Source organism: Microchirus variegatus (genome assembly GCF_963457635.1).
Source record: "Microchirus variegatus genome assembly, chromosome: 14".
Lineage (NCBI taxonomy): Eukaryota > Metazoa > Chordata > Actinopteri > Pleuronectiformes > Soleidae > Microchirus > Microchirus variegatus.
The window spans coordinates 21,311,535-21,332,208 of NC_139815.1; the positions used below are offsets into that span (position 1 = coordinate 21,311,535).

Genomic DNA, 20,674 nt, shown 5'->3' on the forward strand with positions numbered 1-20,674 from the left:
CTCCATTCAGCTCGATAATGTTTCCATGAAATTCAGCACCTCGGAGAAACAGTGCTCTGAGTTGAGAACAGAAATTTCCGACCTCACGCAGAAGTTGACTGTGCTGAAGGAGAAGGTGGGAATTGCTCAGATGACATCTTTCTTTATATTTTTACTTTAATCTCGGGTCAGTAAATGGAAGAGCTACCATAAATAAGTCAGAGCAGGGATTTCTGTTATGAGGTGGAAGACGAGGTGAAACTGAAATCTAAAAATGTCACAAAGTGTAGAAAGTGTTTCATTTACAGCTGATAATTGAGTTTTGGGAAAAAAATGGAGACGGATATGTGGGTAGCTGTGTCATCATTGTCAGAGATGTTGGTTTGTGATAAAAAGCTGGGGAAATAGGCAATGTGGATGTAACCTAAATTCTGTGGTGTTCTTACATGGGATCAGCGTCTTTGTTGCATTTTCTGGCCTTGCACTTCATTCATTGTTGTTTTATATCTTTATTTTCAGACACAAAAGCAAGACCGCACCATAGAAACTTTACAAACTGAGCTGGATCAGACAAATGAGGAGCTGGATAAATTAAACTCTGCCCACTTGGAAGAAAGATCCCAACTCATTCACGACCTTCAAACCTGTGAGCGGGAAATTGATAGTCTTAAGGACTCGGTGTTGGAAAAGGACAAAGAGATATCAGCCCTCTCTGTTAACATGGCTGAGTATACAGAGCAGATCTTGGTGCTAAAGCAGGACATCAAACTCAAAGAAGAGAGTCTGATTCAGGTAGAAACTGTTCTGAGGAAAGCTGAGCAGGAGGCCATGATTTTCAGAGATTCACAAAATTCAGACCAGCAGGTTCTGAACAGAAAAATCACAGAGGTGGTTGAGAAACTCAATGACACTGAGGAGGAGTTAGTCAAGGCCAAAGAGAAGGCAGAGTACAAAGAGGCTGAGGTGGAGCAGCTGATAAAGCAGGTCGAAGATGATAAGAAAATGATTCAGGAGCTTCGAGGTGAGCTGCAGAAACAGGTGGGGAGTCATTCTCATCATCTACTTGAATGTGAAACACACATCACCTCATTGAAGGAACAGCTGATGTCATCCACTCAGAAGCTGCAGGAGTCAGAGCAACTGGTTTTACAGCTTAATGACAAAAATACCAACAATGAGAAATTGGAGCAAGAGCTTCATGATAAAGAACAGACGTATGAAAGCGAACTAAAATCCTCCAAGGAAGAACACAACATGCTTCTGGCACAGGTGGAAAAATACAATAATGAGATGCAGACATTGTCCAAACAATTAGAGGCGCGAACACAGAGTGAAGAACACATCCACAAAGAGATGCAGGAGAAAGTTGAGACACTCGAAAAGCAGCTGAGTGCAAATGATAAACATGCCAAGGACGAGAGGCAGAAACTCAACAGTGAACTGCAAGTGCGAGATTCAGAAAACCAGAAGTTGAGCAGTGAGCTTAAAAGCAAAGCTGAAAACATCTCCAAATTCAAGAACCTTTTAAAAAGCACAAAGGCTGAGAAGCAACGGGTGACTGACGAGCTTAAGTCGCAAAAGCAGACAGCCAAAGAGCTCAATGAAAAGGTAACATCTGCACTTGAACTCAATAGCTGCCTAGAGAGTCAGGTGCAGTGCCTAACAAAAGAAAAAGAGAGACTCACAGGAGAAGTGAGTGAAAGTATACAAAACAAAGATTCATTAGAAGCCAAAATGTCCACGTTGGAAACGCAGCATTCGCAAAATGATACTATTATCAAAGGGCTACAACGAGATAATGAGCAACTGACTCTTCAGATCAATGAGTTAAATGGAGTCCTTGAGCAGAGTACACACTCCACCACAGAGGTCCTCTTAGCAAAAACAAATGAATGTAGTAATCTCAATCGGATACTAAGAGAGAAGGAGGATGAGGTGAAGCAGCTGCAGGACCGGGTGCAAAATCTGATGTCTGAGGTCGATCAGATTAAGCATGACGGAGCACAGAAGGAACAGGCCACTGCTGATCTCTGCATGAAATTAGAGGCTGAACAGAACCAGCAAACACAACTTCAGGAAACTGTGTTACTTTTGCGAGAGCAGGAGAGCAGTCTGAGGTCTGGGTTAATGGAGAAGGATGCTATATTAAAAGAGAAGCAGGACGAGTGCCGTGGTTTGCAAAACGAAATGTCAGCTCAGAAAAATGTTGTGTCCAAGCTGCAGGCTGAGGCTGAGTCGCTTCAAGAAGAACTCACGCAACTCAGACAGCAACTGCAAGAGGGAGATGAAATGTTAAAAGATACAACGCAACAGTGTCAAAAACACAAAGAGGAATTAATTCATACGACCAAGACTGTTGAGGCTCAGAGGGACCAAATCATTGTCATGGAGGAAAACACCAGAAAGCTGAAGTCTGAAGCAGAGCTGTGGCAAACAGAATTGTCTCACTCCAACAGCCGCATCCAGACGCTCATTGAGGAAATCCAACAACATCGAGCTGCTTGTGAAGCCAGAGAACAGGAGCTAGCTCAGCAAACGCAGTTGGCCTCAAACCTTGATTCACAGCTTAAAGGAACTCTTGAACAGAACTCCAATCTCAGCAGGAATATTAGCACTCTAACAGAAGATAATCAGACACTAAAGAACGAGTTGTCTCAGAACATTAGATCAGTTTCTGAACTTAACACTGAAATGAGTTTACTCCGAGAAAGAAATTCTGGTCTTGAAATCGAAATTTCAAATAGTCAGAAAGAAGTCAGCAGCCTCTTGAGGGAAAAGGAGGAGCTCGCTATTGCAGCAAAGGAATTAAAACATGTTCTGAAAGAAAGTGAACAGTTAAACTCTGCCGGTTTATTCGAGAAAACAAACGAGTGTGCTAATCTGTCAAAAACAATAAGGGAGAGAGAAGAACAACTTCAGAGTGTACAGGAACATGTTGATGGATTAAAAATGCAAATCAGTCAAATTCACAAATCCTCAGATGAGAAAGAAGCGGCATTATCAGAACAGAGGTTTCAGCTTGAGGCTCAGCAGAATCAACTGCTGCAACTTCAGGATTCTGTGTCAGCTCTACAGGAACAAAGCTCTGCGCTGAAGTCTGGACTGATGGAGAAAGACTCGTTGTTGCAGCAGAAAGCAGAGGAATCTCGAGTTTATCAGAATGAAGTTGCGCTACATAAGGAACTCGTATCACAGCTGCAGGAAGAGGTACAATTGCTAAGACGAGAGTGTTTGGATGTGAAACAGCAGATAGAGCAGAAAGAACAAACAGTAAAGGAAGTGTCCAAAGAGTTTCAGAGCCAAAAAGATGAGCTGAATAAACGAAACGAATCAGTGATCTCACTCAGCAGTCAGCTTGGTGCCATGAACGAGAATGCAGCAGAGATGGAGGTTGAAATGACGAACCTGAAGGATTCTGTCCAGAAGCTCACTACAGAGAAGAGTCAGCTGACACTGGAGGACAACCAGAGGAAAGCAGAGATCACAGACTTTAAAGACAGCATTCTGGCCCTGAATGAGCAGAACACAAGTTTAAAGTCTGAACTTCAGAACATAGTGACAGAGGTTACTGAACTCAGAAAATCTGTCTCTGATAAGGAGATTGAACTCAAAGCAGCATATGCTGAGCTGGAGAATCTTACTCTGTCCTTGAAAGAAAAAGATGACTCCCTGAATCAGAAGGAGAATCTGATACAGCAGCTCAACAGCAACATCACTGAGCAGGAGGAGCAGCTGAAGCAGAAAGCAAATGAAAATGTTGGTTTGAATACAAAACTTTCAGATCTTGAAGAATGTGTCCGCAAGCTCAGAGGTGAAGTTGAAAACCTTACTACAGAGTCATCCACACTAAAAAACAGGTTGGAGTCGAGGGAGATGTCGAACCTTGAATTACAGAGTCATTCTTCAGCTGTGGTTGAAAATCTTCAGTCAAATCTTCAATCAAAAGAGGCCGAATGTGAAACCTTGAAAGAACAGATTTCACACCTGAACGAATCTGTCACAAAGCTCGAAGATAGCCTGGAAGCACACATGGCTGAAACAGAAAACCTAAGAAAGGCAATAATAGAAAAAGAGGCGGGTCTTCTGCACCAATCAGAGATTCTTAAGGATGTTCAGAGAAGAGCAGATGAGGCTTTGCTCTTCAAGTCCCAGTTCATGGAAAGCACCGAGTTGGTGTCACAGCTGCAGAGTCACAATCAACTGTTGTCCACCGAGGCAGAAAGTCTCAGAAAATCATCAGAGGAAACACATGTTGCATTCAGTAACCTAAAAGACAAATATGCAGCCACTTTGGAGGAGCTTCAAGACATGAGGACGAAAATGTCTCACCAGGTTGATGAGGTATCCAAACTGCAGAGGTTATTGGATGATTTCAGTATGGAACGTCAGGCAGCCACAACAACCATAGAAACACTGAGAAATGAGTTATCTGTAATCCATCACAAACTTGATCAAAGTGGAGATCTCAACGCAAGTCTCACAAAGGAAAAGGATGAAGCGTTTTCTGCTAATCAAGCAAGTGTCTCGATGCTCACCCTTGAGATAGACAGGCTCAAATCACACCATCTTCAAGTTGTTGCACAAATGGATGCACTGACAGAAAACCTGGAGCAGAGAGAAATGGCTCTCCATGCAATTAATAGCCAGTGCACAGCCCAGGCCAAACATGCGTCACAGCTGGTCTCAGAAATGCAAAAACTAGAAGAGAAAAATCAGCAACTTAACAAGGAATTTGGGTTGTCAAAAGCAGAACATCAGAACCGTCTTACCTCTGTGTGTAACGAGAACTCACATTTGCAGGACGAAGTAAGAAAGCTTCTTGCAGAGAAGGAAGAGCTGGAAAGGAAACATCAACAGTTGTGCATGTCACAGGGGGAACTGCAGCTTCAAATGGAGCAGCAGTCCGGCAGCATGAAGAAAATGGTGCTGGAGAAGGAGAAGCTTCAAGCAAAGGTTAGTGCCAAAGATGAAGAACTTTGTCAATTAACTGAAAGCATTCAAAAGATAGAGCAGATTCTTCAGGACTCTGAGAAAGAGTGGCTCTTAGTTCTGGATAGAGAAAAACAGGATAAGAATCTACTTGCAGAACAACTAGAAAGTATTGAGAATGAAATGAAATCTAAAGATGTTAAAGTTAATGCTTTGAAACATGACCTGGACAGTTTGCAGGCAAAACTTGCAGTGGCTCTGTCCGCAGTTCAGCAAGGCTCTGATCAACTGAGTGCCAAAGAGCTGGAGGCATCTTCTTCTAGGATTCAGCTGGAGACGGTGTTAGCATCTATTCAGGAAAAAGATAAGGAGAGCAATCATTTGCAAATAGCCCTAACAACTGTGGAATATGAGTTAAAAAAACTTTTAGCACACAAATTTGGTCCTGACAAAGAGTTGTTCCTGCCGCCAAGAACTTCCTCTGAGAGATCAGCTGCTTTGCATGAAAGACAAGCCTCTTTACAGCACATGATCCAACAGTTGGAGAACAGACATCAGTCTGAAGTAGAAGCTTTGAAAAATGAGTTGAATAAAACATGCAATGAAGGAGACAAGAGTAATGAAGAGAAGGGTCAGCAAATGTCCCTTTTAAAAGACACTGTGGAGCATTTACAGGTACAGCTAAATGATGAAACACAGAAACTGAATGCAGCTCTTGTCACACATTCCTCTCTACAGAGTGAATTGCAGGAAAAAGACGAGCAGATAAACTGTCTGGCCATTCAGATTAGTCAGCAGAAGGAGTTACTCGCTGGACTTAGTCAGCAGATTCGGGACAAAGATGCATCCATTGCCCAAGTCATGGAATCTGCTGCAAATGAGAGAGTAACACTTGGGGAGGAAAAAGTATCTCTAGTAGCACAATTGGAAAATGTGGAGCGAGCACAGAAACGTGAAATTGACAGCATGAATAATGATAAGCTCGAGCTGGTGAAAGAAAAGGACAGGCTTAAAGGTGAACTTGCTAAAGTATCTAAAGAAAAAGATGCAATGAAGAAGAAGCTTCAAGCTGCTCTTGTCGTAAGAAAGGATCTACTAAAGAAACTCGAGGAGTATGAAAATCACAAAGAAGATGGTGTCAATGATAAAACCCAGATTGCACTTTTACAGGATCAGTTACAGGAAATGAGAAATGATGCCCAGGCACTAGCAAAGATTTATCAGGAGAAGGTGTCTCTTCTTGAACACACTATTCTTGAGAAAGAGGGAGAGATTGTTGGACTCAGAACAGACCGTGAGGAATTTGTTGAACAATTCCAGTCAGAAAAAGAACTTTTGCAAACCACTCTAAATCAAAAAGAAGTGAATTTGTCAGAAAACCTGCAAACGATCATTGAGAAAACGTCTCTCATTGAGCAGCTACAGACCAATGCGGCAGAGAAGGAAAAAACATCTGACCAAGAAAGAAATGGCTTGATACAAAAAATAGAAGAGCTTTGTAATGAAATCAGGGCCTGTCAAGATGACTTAAAGAATTCTTCTTCCTCTGCTGTTAATTTAGAAAATGAGCTTGCACAAACGAAGTCCGAAAAAGCCATACTACAGAAAAAGGCCCAGGCTGCTTTGCTCGCTCGTAAAGAAACAATAAAGAAAGCTCAGGACAGTGAAAAGAAATTAACTCAAGAACTTGTGGAACTGAAAGACGACTACAAGGCTCTGCTGGAGCAACGCTGTCGGCAGACAAATGAGCTGAATGCCCTCCAATTACATTTTGATGAGAGGGTCAGAGAACTAGAGGCTCTCCAGAAAACCTCTTTGTTTCATCTGGATGAGCTGGGCACTTTAAAACAGCTGGTTTTGGAGCGGGACGAAACTGTTCAGGGTCTTAAGATGTCTCTGGCTGAGAAAGAGAGGCAGTGCCATTCTCTTCTACACTTGCAGACAGAGCTAGAGACTGTTAAATCCCAAGCTGAGGAAATGTCTCTTAAACTGGCAAGTAAAGAGGATGATCTTATAGTCATGGGGCAAATAGCAGAATCTTTGAACCTGGATCATAACATAGTACAGAACGAATTGGAGAAAACCCTTGCACGTGAACAAGAGCTAATGGAAGAGATTGAGAAATATAAGTTGACAGTCGAGGCCAATGAGGTAGAAAGCCAACAGGAGAAGCTCATTTTATTTCAGGAAAACCCAGTTTTAGAGACTCAGTTAAATGTGTCTGGGTCCACACTGGAGGACCAACTTCATGCAAATGAAGAAAAATGTCACCACTTAATGGAGGAAAATAAGAGTGTATTGGAGCAACATAATAACATGAAAGTGGAACTTGAGACAGCACTCGCTTTAGTCTCACAGAAATCCCTGGAGTTTTTAACAAGTGAAAAAAAATGTGTAGAAACACAGCAGCAGCTCAGTAACGACAAAGTTGTTTTGAGTAAGACCCTTGACGAAGCAAAAATGAGTTACGATTTGTTAAAACGAGAAAATGAAAATGCTTTGAAAGTAGTTGATGAACTCAGAGAGGAGGTGACTGTGCTGAACATGCAACTGAGGAAGGCGGAGACACTTACTGAACAACAAGAAAAGATGTCTGAAAACCTTGAAGTCAAACTCAAGGAGAGAGATGATGCTTCGTTAATCTTTGAGACTAAATTTGCAGAAAAGGAGGAGCTGATTGCTGCACTTGAACTGCAGTTAACGCAGCAATCAAAACTGCATGAAACTGTCACTGAAAAGATGAGAGTAGAGGTTGATGACCTTCGGAAATCTCAGGGAGACACAAACAAGTTGAATGATCAGGACAGACAAAGCAAAGTAATGCTCCTAACCAGAAAACTACAAGCCGCTTTGGTTTCCAGAAAAGACCTCTTGAAGGAAAATGAAACACTCAAGGAAGAGGTACAAAAGCTGTCATCAAGACATCAAATGAAAGAAGAGGAATATTTAGACCTGGAATCATCTGTTTTGAAGTTGAAACAGCAAAATGTTCAACTGGAAAGTTCTGTCACGTTTCTGAACAAGGAGAAACACGAGCTCAGCACAGATGTTGATCGCATCCGTAATGATAATAGCAGTCTTGCAGCTGCCTGCGACAGCTTGAAACTAACCATAGAAAACATCACCCAGCAGAAACAAGCCTTCTCATGTCAGCTTGAATCTCTGAAGGACTCTCAAACTGAGGATCTGTCCATGTGGAAGTCGAAGCACGCCGATCTTAAACAAGATTATGAGTCACTTTTGCAAGCTTATGAAAATGTTAGCAGTGAGATGGATAAGATGAGACAACTTTTGGAGGGTGCAAAAAGAGACCGCCAGGAAGCCCTCCGTAGAGCACACAAACAAGAGACTGAGATCGATGTTATGGAGAATAAAGCCAGAGAGCTGGAAGAGGAAAATGAAAGAATCAAAGAGAAAATGCGAAAGTTTTCCAAACAGAAACAACAGAAGATTGAGGAACTGGAGGAAGAAAATCGAAAAATGAGACTAGAATTGACTGAGGATGAAGAAAACAACAAAACATCAATGTTGGAGCTGAAGGACAGAAATAAACAACTGGGCGCTGAGATCTGCCAAGTGAAAGAGTCTTCAGAGGCTCTGAAAGTGGAACTTGAATTGATGAAGGCTGAAAACGGCCTGCTGGCAAGAAAACTGGAAGAAGTAAGCAGTTCATCAGAAAAAAAGCACTCAGAATCAAATACATACACAAGCAACATGCAGCTGAAGCTTGACGAAGCACTCTGTCTCACTAATTCACTGACTGCTCAGATAGAGGCCCAGAAAACGGAGCTTGGTGCTCAGTTGGAGATCAACAACTTGTTACAAAAAGACAAGCAAACTCTGTCGGAAAGAATTGAAATGATACAGAGCGATCATGAGTTGCAGATGGGAAAGAAAGATGACACCATCAAAGAGCTCAGGGACACAATCAGTCAACACAGCCAAGAGGCTATCAGCGTAAATGAGAAAGTGAGAATCTTGGAGGACGATAAGTCTCTGTTACAAGAGGAGCTTGAAAATGTTCAGGAGATTTCAGACAAAGTTAAAAATGAAAATGAGTATTTGGAGACTGTTATTCTCAAGAACTCTGAAAGGATTGACGAACTGACAGATTCAGTCCATGGTTTGCAAACTCAAAACACGCTGTTGTCCTCTCAGCTGGCAGCCAGTAAGGAGAGGAGTGATCAGGTTCGACAAGAAAAAGAAGAGGAGCAACTCAAACTAGTCAGAGAGTTTGAGGAGAAACTAAAGATGATGCAGAGAGGCAACCAGGGCTCCAAGAATGTAAAGAAAGAATTGCAAGAGCTGCTCAGAGAAAAGCATCTGGAGATAAATCAGCTCCAGCAAAACTGTATTAAATACCAAGAACTGATTTTAGATTTAGAGAGCTCTTTGAAAAACTTGCAGTCTGCCCATGAACACCTGGAGATAGAACTTCACAAAGGTTCAGAGAAGACAATGGTTTTAGAAGAGAGAAATAAAGAGGTTGAAGCTGAGCTGACGGCACAAAAGAAACTTCTCCATGAAGCCACAGGAAAGGTTGTGACGGTTGAGTCTGAGAGAGACCAGCTGGCTCTGGAAATGCAAAGAAAACAGACTGAGGACCAGATCACGGAGAATACAAAATCACTGCAAAATATTAACGAGAGGCAAATCAATTCCTATGTGGAGAATCAGACTGTGTTAGAGGAACAGATAAATTCATTGAATGATTTAAAAGATAAAGAATGCCAAAAAGTTAATGAGTTGAGACAACATATAGACTCTCAAGATCTACAGATAAGTACTCTGAAGAGAGAGGCCGAGACAAATGAAGCAAAGATCTCTGCTTTATCATCCACGTCTCAAGGGGCAGAGGCTGCAAAACTGTGGAACAATTTGTACCAAAACACCTTAAACGAGAAAGACAACCAGCTCCTAGAACAGGGATTTGTGATCAAACGATTCCTTGAAGATATGAGGGTGAAAGATAAAGAGGTGAATGAACTACGAGTTAACAAGTCAAGACTGGAGCGGACACTAAATGAATACTCTGTTGCTGCTGCTGCACAACAAAGGCAGCTTTTTGTAATGAGCACTCGCAACGCTGAACTCCTTGAGTCCACGGACCTCATGACTGCACAGGTGAAGGAACTAAGTGCTCAAGTGGAACAAATAGAACAAGAAAAACATGAACTCAATTGGCAGCTTACCGACAAACAGGACATGATTTCCCAAATGCAGCTGAATCTCCAGCAGGTGGAAAAGATAAACAGAGACACAGACACTCAGCTGCTCTTTTTACAAACTCAGTATGGCAAATGTCAAACAGACCTTGAGAAACAGGAGGGAATTTCTTTACAACTGAAGACACTACTTGGCAGCAAAGATGCTGAGATCTCCTCTCTGTTGTCTTGCAAAGATGGACAGATGTCAGGATATCTAGAGCAGCTTCAGACTAACTATCGCTCGCAGGTTGCAGTTTACGAGGAGAGGTTAACATCGTTATGCAACCAAAGAGAAAAGACTGACAAAGAGTTGAGAGGCCTTGAAGCAAAGGTGAAAAGTCTGCAAATAAAAGTAAACCGGTCAGATCAGGAAAAGGAACAACTGGTGGCAAAGATGGAATCATTCAAGAACTCTGCGGTGTCTTTACAGAGCGAACGTGACCGTCTCATGTCAGAACACAGAATACTTAAAGCAAAGAATGAGTTGGGGTTAAAGGGCAGAGAGAGCTCTTACGAAGGGGAAGGTGGTGCCTCCAAAGGCCTTAAACATGAAATAAGGAAACTGTTGCATCAGATGGATGATCTCAATTCAGAGAACGCTATGCTCAGGGCTCAACTTGTTCGCTATAGAGAAGATTTAAATCAAGTGTTATCCCTGAAGGACAATCAGTTGAAGGCACTGCTGAAGAAGCAGCAGGATGTGATCAAAGACCTTGAAAACAATAAGGCTGGAGCTGAAAAACAGCACAGAGAGTCTCATCTGGAGCTTCAGAAGGAAGAAGAAGTGAATGAGTTGTTGAAAGTCGAGATTTCTAAACTTAGAGCTCAGGTTTCAAAACTGGAAGTGGAAATATTGGATCAGAAAAAGTACAGAGCCACGACTGATGCGGGCAAAGTAATTAATGATTTGCAGGAAGCTGTGGCCGCCAAAGCAGCTGAATGTAATGACCTCCATCAAAAAGTGCTTTCTCAGAAAATTGCGATTGATGGGCTCAATGACAAAATGCAGCAGGTAGAAAGTGAGACGGACAAGAAACTGGGTGAAGCTGAAGATAAATACAACGCTGAGCTGGACACATTTGAGCGCGAGGTGGATCTGATGAGGACCGAGCAAGAGACGGCTGCTCAAAGGGTGGCAGAACTTGCAAAAGACCTTCTGGAAATGGAGCAACAGTTATCAGAGGCAACAAATCTAAATAAAGATATGAAGGCACAGAACGAGTCTTTGTGCAAATCCATGGCTGCTTTGCAGAATGACCGTGATCAGCTGATCGAAGACTTTAAGATCCTCAGAAATAGATACGATGAAGAACTTCAAGAGTCTCGGGCAGCCTTGAATAAGGTGGAACGCAACCTGCAGGATGCCACTTCAGACTTGGCCATGTTTGCCAAAGAGAGGGACATCTTTGTTCACAAATTAACAGCTTTCGAGAGCAAAAATGCGCACGCTGAATTGAACAAATTGTTGGATGAGCTCTCGAAGGCCTTGTTGGAGAAAGAAAAGGATCTTAAGCAGGTCACCTTGGAAAATAACACATATAGCAGGCAGCTGTCTGCATTCTCCAGATCCATGGCCAGCCTGCAAAATGACCGCGATCGCCTAATGGATGAGTTGGCCGGGACCAGACGAGGGTCGAGTCCCGAGTCCAAGGGAAGTGCCATCAGTGCCTTGCGGACCGAAACAGATGGAATGGTAAGTTAGGTCATCAGCTGTGATTTGGGTTTGGCTGTTGCTTGCACTTCATTTCTTGGCTAGGGTTTCTTTTTTTTTTCTTTTTTGACAGTATGAAGGGTCAAGTTTTATTTGTTTTATTTTATTTTATTTTTTAACCATTGCTTTGACTTGCATGGTATTTTTCTGTTTGGGATGTACATGTTGTGGTGTCTGTATAATCATGTTTCATGAAATAGTTTTTAATTCTTGTCTCTTCTTTGTCACTGATGACTTTATTTTGCTTTTTAATGTTTTGCAGAAGCTGCATGAACAGGTGGATTACAAAAGATTACCTGAAGAAATCACCAGATCTCGGGAAGTGGAAACTCTGAGGTAAAAAACAAACAAAACATTTCTGCCGACAGGTTTTTATTAAACCTACTCACTGGACTAATATTTTTTCATGATGTTTGACTAATCATCTTAAAGTTGGGGTAGGCAGCCTAAAATGTTCTGTCTGTTATTATTCAGGAGTTTAACGGTAATCTTTCGTAATAATGCAGATCTGAGAGAGAGAGTAGACTCTAGATTCTGTTTCCAGCCTTGGAGGAATCTGGCTAGTGATGGGAGACTTTGACCAATAACAGTGCAGTTCTACTAAGCAGCTCCACCACATACTTGTCCCATCAGTGAGAAGGTCACAGTTATAGCATTTGTAACAACTGTCCATGCTGCAAAGCAACCCAAACATGGGGACAGGAGTCACAATAAAACACCTGTCGGTGTGGGTTGAACTCTTTATAGATGGAGATGTTGCCCTGCATCATCGGTCATGTTTTAAGCATGATGTCGTTGACTATCTGGTGGTCCAATGATGTATTTAACCACTTGGACACTCAACAATCAACTGTTTTGATTGCACCTGGCTTGCTAAAGAAATTTACACCCAGAACAAAATGTCCTTTACACACGTTTGTATGAAAAGCCTATGATGGTCAAAGTAAGAGTAACCACAGTCATAGTGTGCTGTGGAGGCTTTATTTGTCATACTGCTCATTTACTTTGAATTGAACGGTGCCAAACTATCCAAGCAGCGAACAAAAGCACAAGTCAATCAAACAGTACGCTGTCCAAACTGAATTCTCAGACAAAGTTGTTCTCCCTATTGTCTGCTGTTTTTGTTGTTTGTTTTTCCTTTGTAGAACAACTCTCGGCATGAATTAGTGTGTGAGTGTGGTGTGATTTTGGCAACATGTCTTGGCCGTAAATTGTACATGTACCAGACACAAGAACCAGTGTCGAATCGTTACCTTTGCGACAAGAAGTTTGGTATTTGGCCAAACTGTAGTAAGCATCATGTAGTATGCTTAAGAGACTGTATGTGTGGATTCATGCATGAAAGCAAATGAGAAATGTTACTTTTATTACATGTTCTGTGTGTGTGTGTGTTGTGCAGGGGTGACGCAGAGAGGAAGGACACGTCTCTAGTCAAGGTAAGTTCACAAACATCATTGTTCTGCTTTTGTGAAATGTTTTGTCACCAGGTATTGGTGAGGAACTAAGGAAACACTTTGTGCAACATGTGCACATTGGTGCTGAATTCCCTGAACGTTTGCCTGCTTGTAGCAGGAATCTTTTGCTTTGGAGGTTCAAAGTGAAACGGACAAGGTGGTGAGTCAGTTGGAGTCGGAGAAGGTTCGACTTCATGGAGACCTGCAGCGTTGCATATATGAGATCCAACAACGAGACCAGTACCTCCATCAACTCAACGCCAAGGTAGGTCACGACCTGTCACAATAGCTCTGTTTTAAGCTTTAATACTTTTTAATCTCTCAACATAAGGCTGAGCTTATAAGATCTTAACCACTTGCAGAGTTTGTAATCATGGTTGAAAGGAGAAAAAGAGAGGAACCTACATGTATTAGACCCACGTGTTACCCTGATTATCACCTTTCACCCCTTACCCAAACCTTAGCCAGTTTAGTATAAATCAAATGTTGTTTTGAGTCTGTTATTTACAATTCCAACAGAAACATTAATGTCAGCAGAAAAGTCACACTGTTTGCATGTCAGCATCTTATCTAGTCAAAAAAAAAAATGATGACGAAAATGTGACATTTCTGCTTTATCCATATCTTTCTAATGAAGACGGAATATAATAAATCTCTCTTTGTCATCTCCCCCACACCTCCCCTCTCTCTCTCCAGCTACAGCAGGCCGTAGACGAGAAAGGTGCCTGTGCAGCTCAGATGAGATCTGTTGTCCAAACCCTGAGGGACACACAGAACCGCTGCCACTGGCTGGAAACTCAAGTACAAGGCCAAGCTCAGGTATATACAGTATGTTCCTCACAGATTCTGTAGTGCCAAAAGAAAAAAGTGCCCTGTGGTTATTATCGTCATTCTGTAGGAATGAAATAGGTTCAGTGATGGTTCAGTGATGGTTCAGTGATGGTTCAGTGATGGCTGTTGTCACAGTTTTGCTTGGGATAGCTTCAGAACATGTTATGTTCATGTCAAAGATCTACATCTAACATCTACAATGGAGGCAAAACGTAACCGAATGCTAGTAGGTGGGCTACAATGTGTATGTGCAATCTTTTTATTTGGCGCAATTCATCATCTGCTTATTACTGCTGCCTCATGCTAATGATGTTGCCGACTTGGTTCGCAGCTGAATCACATCTATATGCATCATACTTAGATGTCTTAGCCATGGTTATTAGAACCACGTTGCACTGATTGATTTATACTGAAAACACACAGAAAATATACGGTGAGCAGCCTTTTTCTTGGTGTTTGTTTTCTATACTAAGTTGTTGAAGCCAGAGGTTGTTAAGAGATGATAAAGGCAACAGTAACCCAGCAAACCTTGAAGCAGATGAGTTACATCGGCAGAAAACCACACATGGCACTAAATTAGATTTTCTCAGATAAAAATGTTTTCTTATTTCCGAGTTGGTTTCCTCACTAGCAGGGTTCAGTGTATGCTGAGGTCGCACCAGGAGCCCCCCAGGAGAGAAGCCGCGAGTCTGTGGTTGTTGAAGCTGCTGAAGTCGGTCAGCTCCGTGATAGGTGAGAAGACGACAGGGTCTGTCTCGCTGTCTGTCTCTGTGATGGTTAGCATATTAACGCCTCCATGTCTGTGCGTGTGTGTTCAGGCTGCTGGAGGTGGAGCAGATTCTGGCCGATGAGAGAACCAGGAGAGAGACAGCTGAGGAAGCTTTACGTCTCGCTGAGGACAGAGCGAAGAGGTGAGTTTCTCAGTTTACACAAGAATCACAGCGTGTATAGAGAAACTTGATCTCTGGGTCCGCAGAATGAAGCCAGTGTTGAAGTGTATGAAACCTGAAAATAAGCCTGGTTCTCGCTTCATTTTTATCATCAGTACACATTATCCTGAGAAATCTATGGCTTCAAGTTTTAACAGCAACAAGATATCCATTTTGTAAAATACAGCCATATTCAGAGTAAAATAGACCAAAAAGCAGGGGATAGTTTTGGCTATGGTGTACTTGATAGTGAATGTCACACAGAAGAAACCCTTTGGTCCTTACCAGTCTAGGCTATGTTAAGTATTATGTCTTTATCTCACCATTAAACAGTCTTTTCTGATTAGAAACTGTCACTCTCTTGTACAAAATTGCATCCAGAAAATTAGAGTTACTGATCTAATGCTGCAGAGGTCTTTAAACTAATTTTTCATCATAAATGTGTTTATATTGTGAACTGTTTATCTTTCCATATCAAAACAAACACTTTTATTTTGAAATTATGTGAACTATCATCATAATTATTATTCCAAAGTCCTTTTTCTCACTTGACCACGCCCCCTAATGACCAAATTAGACACTCAGTATTACATGTTGACGCTTGCACTGATATACACACACATCTTGTTTCTGCACAGTGTGTCCAGAGTTGACGAAACCGATTTCAGTATCGACATGGAGACAGAGGAGGGATGGGGCGCTCTGAGTCTCGACCCCAACCAGCCTCTGATCGCGCGACAGGTACGTGCGTCATCTCACGTTCGTTCATCCCTTTGAAGAAAAACTCTTTGCTCTATTAATCGTTTCCTTGGTTTGTGTGACGTCTGATCCTCCAGGTGAAAGGCGGCATGGTGGCGTGTCGTCGCTGGCTCAGAGGGAGGAGCCTCTACTTCTCCAAGCTGCTGACGAGCCGCACTCGCTCTCGATACCTGTTCCTGGCCTACTTGCTCACGATACACGTGCTTGTCCTCATGTGCCTCACTGGCGCCCTGTAGTGACGTCACACGGTTCATATGTGAAGCTGACGTCTGAGCTGGAGAACGAGAAAAGTAATTTCTTGGCGTTCGTTCAGGAAAGTGAGCAGTGACATTTTCATGCTCTGCAATCGCTGACAGATTTCAGCTGGTAGTTAAATTCACTCTTTATTTTGTTTTTATATAATATTAATTGATTAGATTCAGAGGTGACTCCGGTGAGCTCTGATTTTTTGAGATGAAGTAAATGTAAAAAGTTAATTGAAACGGAGCCTTAAAGCTTAAACCTCACTCGCTTATAATAATAGTAATAATAACAAAATAATAATAATATGGTCTATTGCCTACAGTTTTGCTGTCAATTTCTTTTATAAAGGAGAAAAGGAACGAGGCTTACCTTGACTTGAACAGAAAACCAGAACACTAATGTACAGACGGTGTCTTAAATCCAGCTTCCTCTCCAGCTTGTTGTCCTTCCTTTTAAAAACGAAAAAAAAACAAACAAGCATCTCGTCTGTCGTTACGTCGGCGCCGGCCGCTGCTTCCCTCTCCTCGACTGCTTTTTATGACTTTGCACACGTCGTCGATGCCGAGTTTAAACTATGCACTGAGCACAGGCACAGGTAGATTCATCTCATATTGTCAGATATCGTCACCTTTTACTGTAAACTGCGGAGCCAAAGGTCTGCGTGATTGTGTGTGTGTGTGTGTGTGTGTGTGTGCGTGCGCTCACCTTGGCAGGACAAATAATGCTTTGTGCCTGTAAAAAATAGTGGCAGAAGAAAATGTGTCGCTCAAAAGTGATGGAAACACGTGTATATATTTAAAGGTACAGTTCAGGAAGGTTGAAGTGGGATATATGAGTTATATGACACCGATATATGTATAATCGGTGCGTTATTTACAGGTGAGATCAGAGAAATGTGGCAACAATCAGGGACAACAAGAAAGTGAAAGTCAGAGTGGCTTCTGCTGGCTTCCCATCAGCAAAGCGACATCCATGTTACGACATTGTCATTTGTTTATCTAGTTTAAGAAAGAATAACTCACAAGAAACACCCATGGAAAGAGTTCATATATAGAATTTCTTTTATTGCACTGACGAGGAGGTAAACCTGAAGCCAAAAGTGTTCACAAACCTCTTTTACAACTGTTAGTCGAGTCACAATAAGAAGCAAATATTATTTGCTTCTTATTGTGACTTGCATCATTGTCATCGTTTTCAAACGTTTCTGCCTGTTTAGACTAAAAACAGTCGTGAAGTTTTCAAATAAAACAAAAGCAGTGTGGACAGCAGGTCGAATATGCTACATTTATCTCACTGTAAATGAAAGAAAGTGATATGACCCCCACTCAAGAAACTATTCTTTTAAAGTAGTTTTCCCCCCCTGTATTTATGTTTTTGCATCTTCAGCTGTATCAAAGACTGTGTCTGTATGTATGTACAGTATATTTACATTTATTCCCGCTCTGCTTGACACACATTATGATGACTGTACATTTCTTCTTGATTGTTTAAAGTTGAGAAAATTTTATTAGTGACCGAAAGTTTTCAGTTAACAAGCCAAAAAAAAGTTGTTGTTTGTTGGCTTGTTAATCTTGTGATTGTTGTAATGATCTGTACATAGAGATGACTGGTGGACAACTGAATCTATTTATGAAAAAGAAAATGAGAAAAAAAAACTACTGAAGAAATGTTGAAATGGCATATTTTTCCTCTTCTGCCTCTATTTTCAAAGCCTTATTTTCCAGACAAAGTGAGGCTTCACTTGGTGCAATAAAAAGAAAAAACTGAAGTGGTCCAGGTCACATTTTAATACAGCTGTATGAAGTTTTCTTCTGTTTGCACAGGTGAAGTGTCGTTTAATCTGCTCATCTCATCTGATCAGAAGAAATTATTTAACTTGACTTTGTAGATTTTCATCCACCCATCCATCGTTCACCGCAAAGGAGGAAAGGTAAGGTAAGATAATAATTAAATTTTCAATTTCTGCCATGTGAAAATCATTTTTTGTTCATTTTACGGTAACGTTTACTGATGGTATTTGATGTATTATGTATAATGTTATCTCATTCCAGATATTGCTAGAAGTGTTTGGTGTAATGTGCACGTGGAGCCGCTAGATGGCAGTGTCATTAAGTATTAGAAGCACCAAACGTAAACGCAAGCTTGTTTTCTTTTCCTGAGCTCATTTTAATGAGAAGTGAGGTTAATTCACTGTGTCTTTATGACTTTGATGCATTTCCTTTTTTTTCTTTTAAAAAAAAAATCTTATTTCCACAGCTGATCTCACGTCAGTTTTAAAAAGAAAGCCCACAGTCGGAGATGAGACGCAGACTTTTTCTTTTTTTTAAGACACCGGTGATGAATCACCTGCTTCCACAGGTTTAAGGCCTGAATGACACAAACTTCTCACTGACATTAGAAGTCAACCTGGAGGAGAAAAGCTGCTCTGATTCTTTTAAAGTAACAATTCCATCCCTCTCTCTCTCTCTCTTTACCACAGAAAGAACAGTCCTCTACTTGCTGGTGACCCACTTGCCTCGAGCTCTGGAAGAGTGGAACTGGAGGAGGAGGAGAAAGGGGCGGGGAAGAGGTAGAGGTGAAAACATGTGGGTGACTGCTATGATTAATGTTCTTTCAGATGTGAAGTGAAAGAGAGATGGAGGGAGGGGGTTTTGCAGTGAACGAGGGCACCAGTGATGTGTGCTGCCGCTGGTGGAGAGAGAACCGAGGCTGAACCTCGATAAACAAATGACCGCCCCGTCTACATCTGGAGGCATTAAAAGGATAGATTGGGAATATTTTTTTGAAGTAGGTTTGTGTATGAGTTATTTCTGCAGTTTTAGTGTGGGACAGTGAGACAGATGAGAGAAGTGGAACACAATTTATATGTTTCATTTTGAACAAGGACAATAGAAAATCTGGGCTTTGTAAAAAAAAAAAAAAAAAAAAAGTGCCAATGTGTGTCTGTAACCTACATTCTCTTCAGTGTCCATTGGGGGCAATTATATGAGGAAATATCACACACGAATATATATATGTATGTGTACATGCATACACATGTATGTATATATATATATATATATATATATATATGTGTGTATATATATGTGTGTGTGTGTATATATATATATGTGTGTGTGTGTGTGTATATATATATATGTGTGTGTATATATATATACACACACATATATATATATATATATATATGTGTGTGTATATATATATATATATATATATATGTGTGTATATATATGTGTGTGTGTGTGTGTGTGTGTATATATATATATGTGTGTGTGTGTGTGTGTGTATGTATATATATATATGTGTGTGTATATATATGTGTGTGTATATATATATATAAATATATATATGTGTGTATATATATATATGTGTGTATATATGTATATTGAAATCATGTTTTGGCCTGTGGCGCCACCTACCGCCGTCTACCAATCATTGCAGTCAGTAGAGTCTCAGCTGCTGAGCAACCACGGGTTGCCAGTTATGTCTGAGCTACAATGGCGGAGAAAACAAAAACTAAAAGTCCTCTGTATTTTGAATTTGAGTGTAGTAACCGTTTTTGGCCACATTCTTACATATGGCGCCTTTAAAACTCAAAAGTCAAGCTGTTTTCCAACTTATATTCACATTTGGCCATAATTTTCTTCTTGAAGAGGATTAGGGCCACAACAACATTACTTTAAAGAGTAAAAAAAGGCCAGAATTCTGACTTCTAATTTTAAACGTGAGGCTGTTTTTCCAAATTTTGTTTACATTTGGCCCTTATCTTCTTCCGTATATGGAAATGAGTCTACTTCTCGCTTGATTTATTCTGACAGTATTCCCATGGGGAATCTGCCGTCTCACTCACTAATCTCAGGTCTATTTCAAAACAGCATGACGTCCATCTTGTAAATTATACTCCCACTTAGAGTCAAACAGACCATAAAGCAGGCGGATGCTTTAGGCCACAGCGTGATTTACAGGTGTATGGTTGTTGCAGGTGTAGGTGGATGTGCACCCGCTCCTCCAAATATAGTCACTTCTGGTTTCACAAAACCAGGACAATGCCCTGGAAAATGTGTGGAGAAGCATTTGTGGACCAAATCCTGACCAAAAATAACTGAGTCCTTTTTTTATTATTTTTTTTATTACATCCTAAACCATCCCTTTAATGTGAGGAGAGCCGCACCGTGTAAAAGACACTGTGAGTGTCAGAGAGAAGGATTTAGTTCATCATCCTTTGACGTTAACGACGATTAAGCAACGACTGGAAGGAAAAGTGGAGGCTGGAGGAGTTGATGGTTTTTATGTCTCTGTGGGGAAACAACACAGGACTTTCTTCAGATCAATCAGCACAGAGAGGATCGTTTAGCCGCCTCATTCTGATCCTCCTGATGCCCAGGATCAATGGCGGTCGGTGGTGTCCATCGATCCAGGTCCTCCCTCCTCTCGCTGCAGCTCGACATTGGTCTCAACCTTATTCTCTTGACCAGTGGCTCGTTTCCTACCAGATTTCAATTGTGTTTAATTGTCTTTAAATAAGTTAGACTTGAAGCTGCTTGGTGCGGAAAAATACTATTCTAAAGGTGGTTTTATATAGTAAATAAATAAAAATTATTGTGTTTTGTTCATGTCCTTTGCGATGGACAG

The 20,674-nt window shown here is 41.2% G+C and overlaps 1 protein-coding gene across 1 annotated transcript in view; it reads left to right on the plus strand.

Annotated features, from left to right (window-relative positions):
• The window catches only part of LOC310936526 (uncharacterized protein), a gene marked incomplete at its 5' end in the record, with an annotated part of 30,547 nt that extends 12,775 nt beyond the window's left edge, over nucleotides 1-17,772 (plus strand). Inside the window, 10 exons of the mRNA XM_083900599.1 lie at nucleotides 11-115; nucleotides 499-11,808; nucleotides 12,089-12,162; nucleotides 13,226-13,262; nucleotides 13,396-13,545; nucleotides 13,977-14,099; nucleotides 14,743-14,843; nucleotides 14,930-15,022; nucleotides 15,679-15,781; nucleotides 15,877-17,772. Coding sequence (XP_083756725.1) covers nucleotides 11-115; nucleotides 499-11,808; nucleotides 12,089-12,162; nucleotides 13,226-13,262; nucleotides 13,396-13,545; nucleotides 13,977-14,099; nucleotides 14,743-14,843; nucleotides 14,930-15,022; nucleotides 15,679-15,781; nucleotides 15,877-16,035 — 12,255 coding nt within the window. The 3' untranslated portion in view covers nucleotides 16,036-17,772. The remainder of the gene's footprint in view (nucleotides 1-10; nucleotides 116-498; nucleotides 11,809-12,088; nucleotides 12,163-13,225; nucleotides 13,263-13,395; nucleotides 13,546-13,976; nucleotides 14,100-14,742; nucleotides 14,844-14,929; nucleotides 15,023-15,678; nucleotides 15,782-15,876) is intronic.
• Between the last annotated feature and the right edge of the window lie 2,902 nt (nucleotides 17,773-20,674).